Below are 17721 nucleotides of genomic sequence, written 5' to 3' on the forward strand. Positions count from 1 at the left end.
GATCAGTCAGTAGTCACATGTAGTGTCGGTATACACGATCAGTGAGTGAGACGCAATATGTAGTGTCGGGATACACTATCAGTGAGTGAGGACCAATATGTAGTGTCGGGATATACTATCAGCCAGTGAGGCGCAATATGTAGTGTCAGTATTCACTCTCAGTGAGTGAGGCGCCATGTGTGATGTCAGTTTACACTATCAGTTAGTTAGGCGCTATCAGTGAATGAGGCAGCACGTGTAATGTCAGTGTGCACTATCAGTGAGTGGGGCGTCTCTGGCTTTGAGTCCCAAGCGTTCAGTGCTGCAGCGCTATAAATATACAGGATAAAACTGGGGCGTGCTTATTAGGTACAGATATTGAAATTATACATTAAATATTGCAGATATTAAACCAGTGGAAGAAATTTTGCAAGTTCAGTTATCGAGCATCTGTTTAGAGTACATATCGGTGCGTAAAAATATGTACCATTTTGGACACAACCATCTGTTTCATCCTTACAACGTGTTGACCATTCGATAGATGTCACGTGATGGGTCAATACAGTCGACAGGACAATATGTCACACCTGGAAAACCTTCACGAAATCAACAGGCTTACGTGTGTTACCAGGCCTGATCAAACACATTAAGTCATCGATTTTGAGAGCATAATCAATAATCAGGCCAGGTATATTTAGAACCTACTGATAGTTCTAAATTATAATCGCTATGAATCATGCAGGCCAGAATGTAAATTCAGACTGAACTCGATATTACAACAAACAATTCATCAGTGAGATCGGGAGCTCGAATCTCTCTACCATGCATGAATTTGTTCTTTCTTTACCTCACATGTGGCTTTTGTATATTGATAACAACTTCTGATTCATTGGTTTGTGACGCTTTGATGTACCCCGATACATTTCCTTTCTTACATGGATAGGTGATAGAAAGGGGCTCTGCTACCACTGCATACTTATGTATTTATTTGATTGGTGTTTTACGCCGTACTGAAGAGTATTTCACTTCCGGTATACTACGGCGACCAGCATTATGATGGGAGGAAACCGGGCAGAGCCCGATGAAAACCCACAAACATCCGCAGGTTGCTGTAAGGCTTTCCCACGTATATCCATTGTATACACAAGCATGCATGATAAACTCGAATATATTCCAAGTCTCAGGTTATAGCTTTTTATTACTTATTTGAGGCTTGTTGTCGCAATTGTTCACACTCTGCCTCTTCCTATTGTTATACTCTGAAAAAAAAAAAACAATCAGTGTTGAATTTAACAGAAAGACTTTGTCTGAGTGATTTTAGAACATATTCTGCTATTGCCATGATAGAATGTATTCTGCTATTGCTATGATAGAATGTATTCTGTTATTGCTATGAAAGAATGTATTCTGTTATAATAACACAATATTGTGTCATATTCAACATAATATCCTGTTAGTCTGTTATGTTGAATAAATAGAATATGTGTGTTATATTTAACAGAATAATCTGCTGCATTAACAGAATACATTCTAGTATCACTCAGATAACAGACTTCCTGTTTTTGAGCGTACGAAGACTTTTCTTTTTAATTTTCTTTTTTTTTGCTATATTGCTGTAGTCAAGATTATTATCTTTACTATATGTAATCAAGATCATGATCAGTACTCTGATCGAGAGGGTATAGTGAAATGAGCAAATTGTAGTCAATTGGGTAATCATGAATCCTTTTTATTCATTTTTTTATTTATCTATTTGTAACCTATGGCCATGTCATTTCTTGCCAACTACTCTGGGCTACATACCTGTACATGTACAACGAATATGGTGGTGGGGGCCTCCGTGGCTCAGTCTGTTAGGGGCGCTAGCGCAGCGTAATGACCCAGGAGCCTCTCACCAATGCGGTCGCTGTGAGCTCAAGACCAGCTCATGCTGGCTTCCTCTCCGGCCGTAAGTAGGAAGGTCTGACAGCAACCTGCGGATGGTCGTGGGTTTCCCCCGGGCTGTGCCCGGCTTCCACCCATCATAATGCTGGCCGCCGTCGTATAAGTGAAATATTCTTGAGTACGACACAAATCAAATAAATAAATAAATATGGTGGTGTATAATATGCATAAGCTATAAAATATATATATACTGTGCGTTTACACTATATATATATATATATATATATATATATATATATATATATATATATATATATATATATATATATATATACACAATTCCACTTTAACAAATTAGCGTATCATTGCAAAGTCAAAATTAGGCCAAATATACATGTATAGACAGATAACAAGTTGCCCGACGGTCATGTAATGTGATATTTATTTAAAGTATGCGTCTATATATATATATATATATATATATATATCATATGACACTATGTTGCATACAGACGTCCGGTAGATGTAGTAAATTACGTGCTGAGCATGGAGAATGACGCCGGTGTGCGTGAGAAGCTGCTCGCTACAGCCTAGACGTTAAACTTGACGACTAAGTGCACGGCTGTATACATTTAAAAAACTGTGCGATTAGGTCAGCCTGTAATACAGACGAGAAGCAGACAATGTCAGACGCATGCTGTAAGTGCACTAAAGTTGTTGTTTTAGCCACAAGAATGCACGGCACGTCGACCGGAGGTGTATTTAAATAATCAATATATTTTCTCGTACCTAAACAATATTTCCAGGTGCACAGGGGACATGCACGCACGTATACACTTTGACAGATTATTGGGCTATTGTTTTGTAAACACGGATTGAATAATAATGATGATGATGGCGACGACACCGACAATGATGATAACGATGATGATGGCAAAGATAATGACGATGGTTATGACGACGATGGCGGTGTTGACGAGAGCAACCATAATGACGATAATGTTGAAGATAATTTTAATTGTGATAATGATGATGACGACAATGGCAGCGATGATAATGTTGTTGATGACGATGTTGATGATGGTGATAATGATGGCGATTGTGATGGTGACAGTGACTACGACGGCGACATAATGATGGTGATGATGACGACGACGATATAATTCATATATAAATTATAAAAAATATAAATGAATTATTAGACTGACGTAAAGCTTAGATGCACACAGCTTAATTCAAGAACTGTGTGTCTGTTTGTCTGCACTTCATACGGGAAAAGTTGTACAAGGATTCAAATGAAAATTTACTTGATAACTGATGTAATGATTACTTGATCTTAGGTTAATTACGACTAATGACATTTTAGTTCTGATCCGGAATGGAATGATCCATTTTAAGCTATTCTCCCCCATTGCCATGCCGATAGTATGGTATAATATGCTATTATGCTATTATAGTATGGTATAATAGTACCTATATGAAATACTATGTTGTCCCTACAGTTTGTTCGGACTCATGAAACCAACTGTGTACATGTACATCTAGCTGTTTCGGAGTGTCTCCTAGTTTCTTCTGTAGTTTATGGCCATGTACGACGACTGTGCATGCACACATCCTTCTTACAGAATGGTTAAATTTTTCTGTACATATATCTCGGTGCCACATATAGTTTCTCACAAATGAACTAAAGTGTCACATTAAACTATAGGCCTTATACATGCAGGAGATTTGAGGTTTCTCCCGCAAGCTTCCATTGCATGTTCGTAGTGGACGACGACCCATTTGCTCGGTCTAATGTTCGTCTTCTATACCAATATGCACTATGACCACACATCAGTTTTTGTGTAGAACAAAACAAGGGAAACTCTCTCTTTGTGCAGTGAGTACCGAGGCATACTATTTGTGACTGAGGTTTGCCAAGTGCAGTAATGTTTGTTTCCATTTTACTCTCTACTAAGTATATAAAGCCTATAAAGCCTGAATGTTTCTTTCTTTCTGTTGTATAGGGTCTATTCCTGAAGATTTGAACTTTCCCACGTATGACGTACAGAAGTTCACATCATAGTTGGGGATAAGTGGTTTTCAACAAACCTTAGACTTCGATATACTCAGATGCCATAAGAGCGTCGCCCGTGATTTATTCTCATCGAGGTATCACGAAAAGTGAGAGCGTGGGACTGTACAAATTCACTGTCCAGGGTCGGGATTGAACTCGTACCTATTCTATAACAACTACAGTTTCTGCCACCACAAAAAAACTGGTTGCCATGCATCGTATAAGTGAATATATTCTGGAGGTCTATGATGTTACACAACAATCAATTAATCAACCACGCCACCAATCATCATCCCTGAATATCCGTGGGAATTTATATTTCTTTTTTATTATTATTTGATATAAATTTACCTGCAAATAGCATCCCAGCTGTTACTGTTCCCTGTAGTGGCGTGTATAAAATTATTCCGTGCCGCTTCAGAGCGTCAGACCAAAAACGTCACTGGAGATCAATCCAACTTTATCACTCCAGGTGCTCCCGTATTCTTCCCTCGTGTAAACCTTGCCGGCGTCATATGTGATACATTCTTCAGTCTGGAGTTAAATTCCACCAACAAAATAATTAAAAAATACATAAATATATTAAGCCAGAAACACAGGTGGTAAGTACAAGGGGGTCATGCAGTTTGGTCGTGAATAAATTGTATCAGACAGTGCACAGATTATACTACTATACTATCAATACTATGTATTGCTAGAACTAATGGTCATTAAAACTTAATTAAAACATTAAAACATAAATTGGTATAAACTATATATGTTTGTTACATTGATCCTTTTACAGTTCAGAATAAATGTCGTCAAAATTACACAACAAAAGTCTAACACAACCAACAACAAAGGAAATATACATATACTGGCACAATAACAAAAAAATGAATTTAAGAGAAAGTCTGTTGTCTGAGTGATGCTAAAATGTATTCTGTTTTTATAACATAATATTCTGTTATATTCAACATAAAATCCCGTTAGTCTTATAGACTAACTTATAGTTAGTCTTTATGTTGAATTTAAACAAATATGTGTGGTATACAGAACAGAACAATCTGCTACAATAGCAGAACACCACTGCAGATTATATTACAAGGGTTTTGGGGGAATGACAGATAGAGGGGCTTATATGCACGCATCTATAGGGATAATTAAATTGCTTTTATTTACAAGATTTCCTTTCCCCGTCTATTTATATCAAGCGACATGAAACTTGTTTCCTTTATTTTAGTCCATAAGTGGGAAGGTCTTCCAAAAACGTGCGGATGGTTGTGGGCTTCCCAAAGGCTCTGTCCGGTTTCCTCTCGCCATAATGCTGGCTGCCGTCGTATAAGTTAAATATTTTTGAGTACGGCGTAAAACACCAATCAAATAAATAAATAAATCCTTTGTATTATACAGACATCTGTAGTCACACATTTCCTGTCAAGTGGGTGCAGACAGTTGTGATTGGCCGTCCATACTCACCTACGTGGCCGTAAATTTGCGTAGTCTGTCGTACATCGAAGATCACTTGTCTTCCGCCAACATGGTGCAAGTGTACGTCACACGTGTAAAATTAATTTGCCAAATACCACAGGTTTAATGCTGGCACTCCTGTTTCCTCCACCCATCGATAAGATGATCAACATCGTAAAAGTTAAATATTCTAGACTATGCATGGCATAAAACAACAATCAAATAAATTAATAAATAAACATTTGAGTTTTGGAGCATGCGTTGTTGGGGATTGGACGTGTTCAACACGTGTAGTATTTCATCAATGATTTAAGATAGAAATTAAAAATTCTATGAAATTATTTCTTTCAGTGTTAATTTAAAGTTTAATAGTACTTTATGTATAACAACGGGGCGTCTGTGTCGAAATGCTAGGGTTCTCTGATTTAAAACCTATTTTCTTTACCCGATATGCATGTTGATAGGAGGTAGCCTTCACCCTGGTCGTGTCCATGCCTTTGCCTTAATTGTTCATGAACGACCCAACCCGACTTTGTCATGAAGTTAGAACACAGCTAGGTATGAAATAAAAGTAAAGCGTTGTATGCATGGTCATTTTTTTTTCTTCAGAACAATATTTTTCTTTCAAATGTTTTTTTATATATATATATAAATTTAATTATGTAATAAATTTATAGAGTTAAACATAACATTTAGTCTGCATATTTCGCAGGTATTTAACGTATAGCACTGCAAGATAGGCCTGTGACGAGTCTGTCGAAATGATTAAAAAAAAATCCTTCATTCAAGTAATCGCCCAGCCATCACTTGGGGGCGGGGGTGCGGGTGTGGCTACCATTTGACAAATAAAGAAATCAATCACCAAATACACGTAAATGCAACACGGCATCAATTAATCTGATTTGAATATATGTGGCATACTAAAAAAAAATTAGGCAGAAAAATTTATAAACACGTATTTTAAATAGTCTTGCGATCCAAATATATGTGACATGTCTTGCGTGCAAAACATTGTACAGACGTACGGTATATATAAGACACAAAAATAAAACTGTTCCATGGATATTTTATAAAAATGTTATAGCACGAAGCTTAACTATTTGAACATTTTGTGACGTGGTTAAATTTTTCGTTTGTATTATAAAACCTTTCTTTCATTAGCAAAAAATATTCTTAACTTTTTATATGATAATATGAAAATACTTTTATTGTTACAGTGACTAGAAATTAGACCACCAAAATGGTTTTTTTTTTTTTTTTAATTTGTGCTTTTAACTTTCAGGATCGTTAAAATTCAGTGAACGTAAACTGCTGCGTTGCTGTAGGTTCCATATTGCAATAGCTGGATATAGCACGAGATAAAAGCATTACAGATCAACATGGGCAGCGTTGTTAACAATGTCCCATTTGGCGTTTGACAGTTAGCCCACATGACTTGGTCTGAAATGTCATAAATTTAGGTCACTTCGGGTTAGGGTTGAGGATCCAGGGAAAGCTACGTGACGTCACGGTATCCCAGAAATCCCCAGTCTTAATGTCCGCCATTTTCATAGAGAGCGAAGGAGGAGTGTTTCACTGGTGAGCTTGTTTTGTGTCTTAAACTTTTCTAGAGGATTTGATCGCTTCCAGTGGATCCCCGTCGGCTCCGTATAGGATGGCTTATCCACTTAATAGCCGTCCTATTCCCCGGAGGTGACATTTTTCATACACGAACCTAGACTTTTAGTCGGTGGTGGTGTTTTCATTCAAAATGGCTGAGAATCTCATGCCAGACAAGATGGCCGTCACATCGGAAAATCAGCATGGAACTGTGTCTCGTAAAGATAGTTTCAGTCGAGAGGAAGGCGATCTGAGGCTCGCATCAGGCGTTCAGAGACCTGGACTCGACAGTCTGCCCAAGAAAAAGAGCACTTTCAAGATCACAAGCATCACGAAGAATACTCCGAGAGGGGCCAGTTCCGATTTGACATATGATGCGGATGGAGACAGTTTGGATGACTTGGATGAAAGTCACACGGAAGAAGTGAGTTCTGAAATTCTTGACAGTTCAAGGAACACAGACATAGAGTTGGATCCAACTTCGTCAGAGGATACTACTCACAATCTGACGCCAGATGACACAGTGCTGGGGCCTAAAGACAAGGCGTCAGATATACAGTCACGCTTCAAGGTGGTCAAGATTGAGACACATGAGCCATTCAGACGAGGTCGCTGGTTATGTCACGATTTTTTAGACCAATCTCAAGCTGTTACGGAAAAAACTGAAATACGCCAGAATCATCAAGATGAAAGTCATTCTGGTAATTCTAGTGCAGGTAGTTCAATACATTATGTGCATGGGGCTGACGACCCGTCTAAAAACCCGCTCACAGGGGGGCTGCCACATTCGCAAGGAAATGCCACTGCTGTTTCAACATCGTCTGGTCAGATTGGGCATTTACCGAATGATCAGGTGCTTCCAGGTGGTGTTTCTAATGCTGCTCATGCCAGTACGAAACAAAGCACGAACGATTTCCAACCCATAAACCCTGCTCAGTCAAATCAGCAACCAAATGTGGCTCAAAAACAAGGCAGTGTACACAGTGTGCGCGGTGACACGCCCGCACCGCAGTTACCTGGGCCAGGACAGGTGGGTACGTCACAGCCCATTCCACATCAGTCACAGGCGCCCCACCCCCACCAAACTATGACATCCCAGCAAGTGCCCTCTCAAGTCAATCAAGGTGCCACAGGCGGTGCACCCCAGGGCATCCCCAATATGACAGGCGGAGGATTGCAACAACATCAATCCCAACAGCCCCAAATCGCTCATAACTTACCACAGACTTCGATTCCAAACCCTGTAATGTCTCACTCACAGACCTCACCGGCGGGGTCCTTACCACAGACCCCTTCCCCTGCACCTCAGGGGCCCCACAGTCAGACCCCTCACAACCCTATGCAACCCTCAGTGCTTCACACGTCGCAGGGAATTCCACGAGAAGTGAATACTGGTGGATTGCCTGCCTCTCACCTACCCCCAACTCTTCCAGACCACTTAAAGAACAGTCAAGCCGGGGGCGCCGCTGTCCACATGCACCAGGTCGGCCACCCGTCGACGCCCATGCCACACCTCCACCAAAGTTCACATAGTCACGAATCTGCAAACTTGAACAATATAGCCAATATTAACATGCGCAAGATAAGCGCACCTAGTAACTTGCAATCTGTTCCGGCATCTGATGCCTCCGCCATGCCAGTGGAGAAATTACCGCACCACGGCGGTACAAGTTCTGTGGCTGGTGCGGAGGGTTTACCAAAGGGCAATAGTGTCGGGCATACGAATCACATCGACGCTAGCAAGAGAGAGTTCCTACGGCTGGATAATTTAGCCGGCGATGAAAATGTAGGTTCTGAGGGTCCATCAGGGGATATGAACGAGCGTGTGGAGATGTCAACCCCTCTCTTAACCCCATTGGCTGCTGCCGTGGGCGGCCTTTCCAGCCCTACCAAAGAGGGGAAGGAAGAAGTCCTAAGGTAAGTCAACAGTTTGATTTTATTACTGTCCTTTTATGCAATCTGACAATTTCAGGAAGTAGGGCTGTCATTCCAGGGCCATTCATTTATACACTTGAAACATATATGACAGCACTCCTTTAAAAAAAAGAGGCTTAATTTGAAGCCTATTAAGTTGAAATGAATGCATCTATATGCTGTAATTCTTCAAACTTTTCGCATGTTTACAAGATGAATGTATAAGCATATTCTGAGGGATTTCTCTGTGTGGACTGATTAAATTATACTTTATGTGAAGCCCTGAAATGGGCCAATCCAACCAAAACTAGTTTTGTCTCCAAAATCAAATTCAAAATTTGCATAAATTGCAGTGAAAGTTACTCTTTTAAATGCGAAAAGGTTGAGGAATTATGGTAGCCTAGATAGTCACAGACAACAGCCAGATTGCATGTGCATTTAAATCCGAAACGAGTCAAATTTTTTGCTGCTTGTAAACATTTTATATGTGTAGTTTGTATAATTTCGCCGGTTGCTCTCTTCAGGTTTACTTTCAAAGGTCTAAGCCACAGACTGTCATTTTTTTCAGGGCTACATTGGTGATGTATGTTGTTGTGCAAGAATTTTGCAAGTATCACAAGATCTGATGTGGAATTGTAATAGTTGTTATTGTTATTAGCCCTTCACTTTTCTGAACATTTTTGAGTTCTCTCTATAACTTCTTGAACTGGTTATTGACAGATAATGTTTATAAGTGCATTCAATCGCTAGTCTAGTTCCTCTGGTCTGTGTCTGACGTACAAGTACATGTGTACCAAAATTATGTAACCATTACCCATGAAAGGAGAACAGAATCCGTGCTGATTGGCAGCTATGTGACACAGTGCAGCCTATTGTATGAATCCAGGTTGAGGGTGCTGCACGCTGCATGTGCGTTGCTGTGCGTTTCAGTGTGACCGAAACAATAGCCTGATATACATGTATTATAGTTTGTTGTTATTGTCAGTCAGTCAGTGCTGATTTTGTATGCATGTACAGTGTACGTGCTTCTACTTTTGCTTCTTATATATATATGATGCAGAGCATAGATTTGCGAACACTGTTACAAATTTAAGCCTATTTGCAAAATTATCTACTGCTTTGTTGAATTCTGTCATTCGCCAGACACGTACCACTCATAGGCCATATATAATGTATACATGTACTGGTACTCGGGGTGAGACAAATATTATCCTGACCCTAGATCGCTGTCTGTTTGAACATTCCCAATAAATTTTGGTTCTGTATTTACTCTTCAGTCAGAGTAGAACACAATGATATGTGGAGGTTGATGTTCAATCCTTAGGCTGGTCATGTCAAGTAAAAAACATCCTCCTCCGCCATGGTGGCTGCTATAGTGTGTGTGTTGATGAACATTTAGCTAGCAGTGACGGACATTTACATTTTGACCCATCAGATCACCATTCATTTGTACCCCTCCTTTGGCATGCTGTTTTAGTTCAGAAACATTTTTGCACTCCAGAAACAAAATGTAAGTGTGCCAATAACACACTTGTATCTGAAATAATAGTCTGGGAGTGTGAATTTAGGTATGCAAAGTACACTCTGTCTTCTGCAGGGGGATCATGATGGTATCGACATACATGCAGTGATTATAGCTGTTTAAGAACAGACTAACAAAGGCCTGCAAAACACATGTTAATATGCTTAAATTCTAAATCATCAACCCAATGTTAAATCAGTCAGTCAGTCAAAGGGTAAAGCTGTTTGCGTCTGTTGGTTGGTGAGTGGCAGATTTAAGACTTTCATTCATGTACTGTACCTGTACTTGTGCATTATACATGCACATTACCGACTCACATTATCAATTTTTGTAAGGCATACACAATAGCATTTCAGAATACCCAGGCAGTATTGGCAGAGGGCACACTGTTGTGATAAATCAATCGGGGTGATTTGTGTGAAAACACTTCATAATTGTACTGTTTACATGATGATAGCAGATATTGAGAAAAAAATTTGTCAAGTGTACAAATGTTATCTTGCTCAAGCCAGTTGGTTTTAGTAGGTTTCCTTATGAATATGCATGTACATGTATGAAAATGAAAGTTCAGAGAACTATTACCATACACATGTACATGTACAAGTAACCTTGTTAATCTGTCTGCTGTAAAAACTGGCCTGCAAATTAGCATGCTTCTGGAATGCTATTGTGGCTTTATATACTTCATAATCTTTAATTGAACAAATCTGAGTCATTACACATGTACACGTACGTCTTTAACATCTTGTGAGTACAACTTTGTTCATTCCAGAGGAATTTGTGAGCACATGTGCTGCGGGACAAAAAATGATGTGTAAGCACATTTTTGAATCAGATCTGGAAGTTTGCATAGTAGCATGTGTCTTTCCATATAAACTGAAATGTTTGGTTACAGTTCATGATTTTTCCCAAATTCAGACTATTTTTGCCTGTACCAGACCATACTGTATTTAACCTAAAGTGGTAAGTGAAAATGCACATTTACAAACACACACACAGTATAGGTCTTAAAATAATACTTTTTTATTATTTTTTAAATAATGAAAAATAATTTATGCCAACAGTAAAGTTATTCTGAAAAGAAATTAATCAGACTCGACAAAAAGTTGCTCTATGAGCTGGATGAATCCGTCAGAATGAAGCGTTGAAATCCTAGGCTTTTGGTGAAACACAGTACATGTACATGTATAATCTGCAGTATGTATACATGTGCACTTCTGGTATTTGTTCTCATAAAATATACATAATACACATATTGTACATGTAGTATATATATATATATATATATATATATATATATATACACACACACATATATATATATACACATATATATCGAAATCCAGACTTGTATAAACAACTACGTCTATAGTATATATGCTTTCAGATCTGGCTTTTCCTTTTGTCATTTTATTGTCATGAAATATGCATTATATATCATGGGGTTACTTAACCATCAGTGGTGCATGTGTGTTGATGGTCTTCACATTCACACACATACATTCAGTTTGATTGACAGCACAGTTTACATGTTGATCTGAAAACTGTAAGCGAAAATGTAAAATGTAAGCCTTCTGTTTTATGTCTCATTTAAGAAATTAGAAAGACCATAAAATCAATTTCATTTTAATGTCTGGCTGAAATATTTTGGGCTGTTTGTCGTTTGTAAATATCTAGTTACATGAAAATTAGTATTAATATTTATTTCAGCCTGAATGAGAGTTGGAAAGGGAATAAGCTTTACATGTATGTGTCTCTCAGTCTTAATTGAAAACAAGAATTGCGGCAGTTTTTATGATACTTTTTATGATTAGTCATATGTGTTAATTCATTGTGTTCGCAACAAGAGTTCATCCATACTTTATGCCACTTTGTGAGTAACCAGTTGTGTCAGTTTTACTGTGATACATAATGTTCTGTGTCAGGCTATCAGCAGACTCTGAAGATGTACATGTATGCTGGTACTCTGTAGTTTGAAACAAATGCCCTCAGTGGGTCTTGAGTGCTTTGCTGATTCAGCATTTTTGATCCTTTGGTTGACGTTGTATGAAACAGAAAGATTTGAGTGTTTTAATTAAGTTTGAACATGTAGAAGCTCACTGGGAAAACAGTCAAACTTTTATGGTTTAAAACTGCTTGCTATTCATACTGAAAGGTTACATGTACAGTGTACATGCATTTTCGCATTTGAGACCGGCAGTTTGTGACCGGCAGTTTGTATCAGGGGATCAAATAATGCAGTGTAGGGTAATAAAAAGTACACAGTTTGGAAAACTGTTTGCATGGCCATAAACACGTACATGTATAGATGTATACATGTACATATGTATACCCTCTGTCTCTATGAGCAGTACACTTGTAAGGTACACGTGTTTACCCTTTCTATGAGAAGTACACTTATAAGCTATGCATGTGTACCCTCTCTATGAGAAGTACACTTGTAAGCTACATATGTATTCGGTCTGTCTTTGTGAGAAGTACACTTGTAAGCTACCTATGTATACGGTCTGTCTCTGTGAGAAGTACACTTGTAATCTACAGATGTATACCCTCTCTGTGAGAAGTACACTTGTAAGCTACATATGTATATGGTCTGTCTCTGTGAGAAGTACACTTGTAAGCTACCTATGTATACAGTCTGTCTCTGTGAGAAGTACACTTGTAATCTACAGATGTATACCCTCTCTGTGAGAAGTACACTTGTAAGCTACCTATGTATACCCTCTGTCTCTGTGAGAAGTACACTTGTAAGCTACCTATGTATACCCTCTGTCTCTATGAGAAGTACACTTGGAAGTTACCTATGTATACCCTCTGTCTCTATGAGCAGTACACTTGTAAGGTACATGTGTTTACCCTCTCTGTGAGAAGTACACTTGTAAGCTACGCATGTGTACCCAGTCTATGAGAAGTACAATTGTAAGCTACATATGTATTCGGTCTGTCTTTGTGAGAAGTACACTTGTAAGCTACCTATGTATACGGTCTGTCTCTGTGAGAAGTACACTTGTAATCTACAGATGTATACCCTCTCTGTGAGAAGTACACTTGTAAGCTACATATGTATATGGTCTGTCTCTGTGAGAAGTACACTTGTAAGCTACCTATGTATACCCTCTGTCTCCATGAGAAGTACACTTGGAAGTTACCTATGTATTCCCTCTGTCTCTATGAGAAGTACAGTTGTAAGCTACATACAGTATGTATACGGTCTGTCTCTATGAGAAGTACACTTGGAAGCTACCTATGTATTCCCTCTGTCTCTATGAGAAGTACAATTGTAAGCTACATATGTATACCCTGTCTGTGTGAGAAGTACACTTTTAAGCTACATATGTATACCCTCTCTATGAGAAGTACACTTGTAAACTACGCATGTTTACCCTCTGTCTCTGTGAGAAGTACACTTGTAAGCTACACATGTTTACCCTCTGCCTCTAGGGGAAGTGCACTTGTAAGCTACACGTTTACCCCCTGTCTCACTTGTAAGCTACACATGTTTACCCTGTCTCTATGAGAAGTACACTTGTAAGCTACAGATGTTTACCATCTAACCAGGAGGAACATGAATTACACTGACAAATACAGGAAGCTTGTACGTGGGAATGTCTGCCAGCAATCTGCGGATGGTCGTGGGTTTCCCTGAGCCCAGTTTCCACCCACCATAATGCTGGCCACCGTTGAATAAGTGATAGATTCTTGAGTACGGCATAAAACACCAATCAAATAAATAAATAATTAAATAAATAAATAATTAAATAGAGGAAGCTTTTATATATATCCATGTATAAGTGTGTTTCGATTACTGTAAATCTCCAACCTTTCCAACCCCTAATGCCTTTTTTTTTTCAATGGAATTTATGCATACAATTGTTAGGAAAATGATGGTAAAAATGTTTTATTTTTGTGTCATTAAAGATTTAAGCTTCATGAAATTGTGCAAATTATTTCTCTACACCCCACAATTATTTCATAGTTATCATAATATTTTGACATGTTGGTTGCAGAGATGTTGAAACGGTTGAAGAATTAGGGTATCAATGATTTTGAGTGTAAACTAATGATACTGAAAGTAATTCCCCCCCCAGCTACCTGTGTGTCTTTGTGCTTTATACAGAATCAGGCAGAGAGCTACAGTATGCGTGTACACATGTACAGTGCCTGAACCTGGAATAGTTTCACATGTCAGATAAAATGTAGGGAGATAAAGACAGTGTTACTGTAACTTTATAGGAACTCTTTTATAGGCAAGGTTCACACAGTCACCTCAGACGAAATTGAGCACTTACAGATAACGTGTTTGCGATGCACTAAATGAATACAACAGGGAGGTGACCTTTGCTCCTTAGCCCCTCCCACCCATCTCTACATGTATAATGGTTATGAACCTTTTTTGTGACACTAGGAGGGGTTTCTTTTGAAGAGAGATGTGCACATGTATTTAGTTTGATAATTTTAAGCAGGTTGATATCTTGTGCTTAAAGGCTCATGCGTATCAGTCACGGAGACACATGAGGTGGAGGTTAAAAAACTGATCTTAGTTTATGTATTTGTGTATTTCTCTGCACTCACTACATCTGGGGCTCGTTCACAATAAAGGGACGACGATGCTTGTGAAACCACTTATCTTCTGCATGTCTCTGCCTTACACGTTGGAAAGCTTGTTAGTAACTTGCCTGAGGTATGTGGTTTACCCTGCGCCCTCTGGATCCCTTCACTCATAAAACTGACTGACATCATATCAATGCAAAAATTCTTGAGAATAACTTTCAGCAACAGTCTAATACAGATAAATAAATAGATAAATTCTTTCCATGTAAGACTTTTTCCCCGCCATTGTCAGTCCACCCTGCCTTTGTACATTCACTGGAAGAAACATCTCTGCTTCTCGTTGGCAAAGTTTTCTTGGCATGAAATCAGAGCATGTCTATGGGTAACGGTTAGATCTGAAATACACATTATAGCTTGCAGATACATATGCTCTGGCTGCTATGTTATTTTGAACATAAACTACAGGTAGGTGTAGTGCCTGTAGTGGTTGTCTGTGCTCAGGTTATGGCCCTTTGTGGAAACTCGCCAACCTAAGCATTTCATCCAGCTACATTCATACACCTACAAGTATATGTCAGGATGGAAGAAGTGCGAAAAGCGCAAAAGCAGAGAGATTTTTTCTTTAGTGGGGGGGGGGGGGGGGAGTTGGTAAATTAACCAGCCATGCTATAGATGTCACGGGTCGGGAATGGTTATTGTCGTCATTGTTTGCCGGAAATCTCTTGTTTGTTAATAAAATGTGGGTATGGGAAACTGAGACAAGCTTGTTTATGTCCTACACCAGGTGAGCGTTTCCTTGAGCATTTGTTCTCGGGCAGATCTCTGCTCAGTCAGAATAGCATCGGGGTCGTTTGAACAGGCACCAGGACAGGAGATCAGCTGATCGAAACGTTTCGTCGACAGCTGTCTGGAAGACATGATATGCATGCACATGTTGCTGATTTGACCGATTTACCAGGACAACTGTTATTAGCCATGGGCATTTCAATTCCAATAGCTAAGCTACATGTACATTTCCTGCTATGGAGGAAACCTTTTACCTGTGATTGCCTACAATCAAACCTATACAAGCCTATATGTCAGTTGTCTTGGGTTTCCCCAAGCTGGGTGCCTCTTTGATATAGAGAGTTTTAATACTTGTACATAGGCGCTTCTATGGGATTTGAACCAGTTTTTTGTAGGATTTAAATTATGTCCACGTCTTTGACTTGCATACATGTTTATCCACAGACGTACATCATGTGAAGGCAGTTTTCTCATTCCCTTAATGAAAAACTGAATTAAACCAAAGGCCAATAACAGCCCAAATTAAGACGAAATTAAAATTTTATTTATTTTGTATATTTATTTTGATTAAGTTCATGTTGAAAATAAGTAATTTAATATTGCTTACATGTATTCCTCTGGACAACAATACCCTTGTTATTAGGCCTGGTATTTAGTTTTATAATATTGGGTATGAGTAAATTTCTGGATTTTAGCCCAATTTATGGAACTCAAAATGGCAGACAAATTAGGAAGCTGTATTTAACCCTGTTGTACATGTGCTTCGGAGAGACACGTTTTAAAAATACACGTATTGTAACTAAACAGGGCATGGTTGCAGCCAAGTATAACTATGGAGCAGCGTGAATGCATTCATGACCTAACTGTACAGTTAACAACCTGTGAAGAATCCCAAGTTTGTTCCCCATATACATGTAGTATGTATATTTAGAGCTTTCTTTGCCTCTGCGTGGAGCAGTTGATGCAGCCTACGTGGGTAAAACCTGCAAGCTTTAGCATGCCATACTTGTACATGTAACTGTCTTCATGTTGGTTTCAGACTTTGGTCATGGGTTCCGTTATTTAACTTAAGGCAGGGATATAATTCTGTATTTTTTCTGCTAACTTTGCAGAATATATGATCTGAGGGTTGAACTGCTGTGGTATGCCCAGCTTCAGTGGCAGTCGGTCAACTTTTTACCCTCTCTATGAGTGTACACACATGTATATTCAGATATCTACAATATACCCTGACTAATTCTCTGTCTACACTTTCTCCTACAGCCCCTCCCCCCCCCCCTCATCTCCCAACAGACAAGAAAAAAATCTCATCCCTTTCTCACCCATATTAAGAGAAATGCTGTCTCATTTGTACCGCAGTAAGCAGTGAATTTGGTTCAGTCCAAGACGACTTCATAGGGGTGTATAAGTAAGTGGTGTAAACTTTCTAAAAGCTATGTAGAACTACATGTATATATACATGTACATGTATGTAGCTTTAAGTCCAGTGTTGGATAAGGTTTAATAGAGAAAGATTAATATAGCGACAAGCTGTATATTTGCTTACTGTTTTGCTGCATCAAGCGTTCAACTAGGCCACTGATTTAAATACATTTAAATTCATTCAAAATAGCACGGCTGTAGATATTAACGGTATAGTTAGAAGCATAATTTGAATGCAAATCGTGTCAAAGCTGTTGAAAAATTAATATGTTTTAAAAGCCCTCTCTGAGCATGTCTGCATAGATTGCTTAAATATATGTGCTCTGGTAAATATTTGAAAACAAGTGTGACCATCTACATGTGTATGTGCAAAGAAGTGTGCATTATTCATGAGTGTTTTGTTTTACTTGAATTGATGCATATCTTACAGTCATGTGTGGAAATGCATGTGAGAGCTTTTTAAGTCTCACAAAGAAATTTGTCTGAAAACTTAACTTTTTATTGGTGTACCATCATATTTTTATTCAGTTTTTGATCAGTTTGCCCAAGAGCTTGGGAG

General features: G+C 38.7%; 1 protein-coding gene across 2 annotated transcripts in view; it reads left to right on the plus strand.

Annotated features, from left to right (window-relative positions):
• Positions 1–6910: 6910 nt before the first annotated feature.
• The window catches only part of LOC135479195 (TSC22 domain family protein 1-like), a 92969-nt gene continuing 82158 nt past the window's right edge, over positions 6911–17721 (plus strand). For both annotated transcript variants that reach the window (XM_064758980.1, XM_064758981.1), the window contains exon 1: positions 6911–8884. In XM_064758980.1, the coding sequence (XP_064615050.1) occupies positions 7119–8884 (1766 nt within the window). In that variant the 5' untranslated portion in view covers positions 6911–7118. The remainder of the gene's footprint in view (positions 8885–17721) is intronic.

The sequence above is a fragment of the Liolophura sinensis genome, chromosome 12 (assembly GCF_032854445.1).
Source record: "Liolophura sinensis isolate JHLJ2023 chromosome 12, CUHK_Ljap_v2, whole genome shotgun sequence".
Taxonomy (NCBI): Eukaryota; Metazoa; Mollusca; class Polyplacophora; order Chitonida; family Chitonidae; genus Liolophura; species Liolophura sinensis.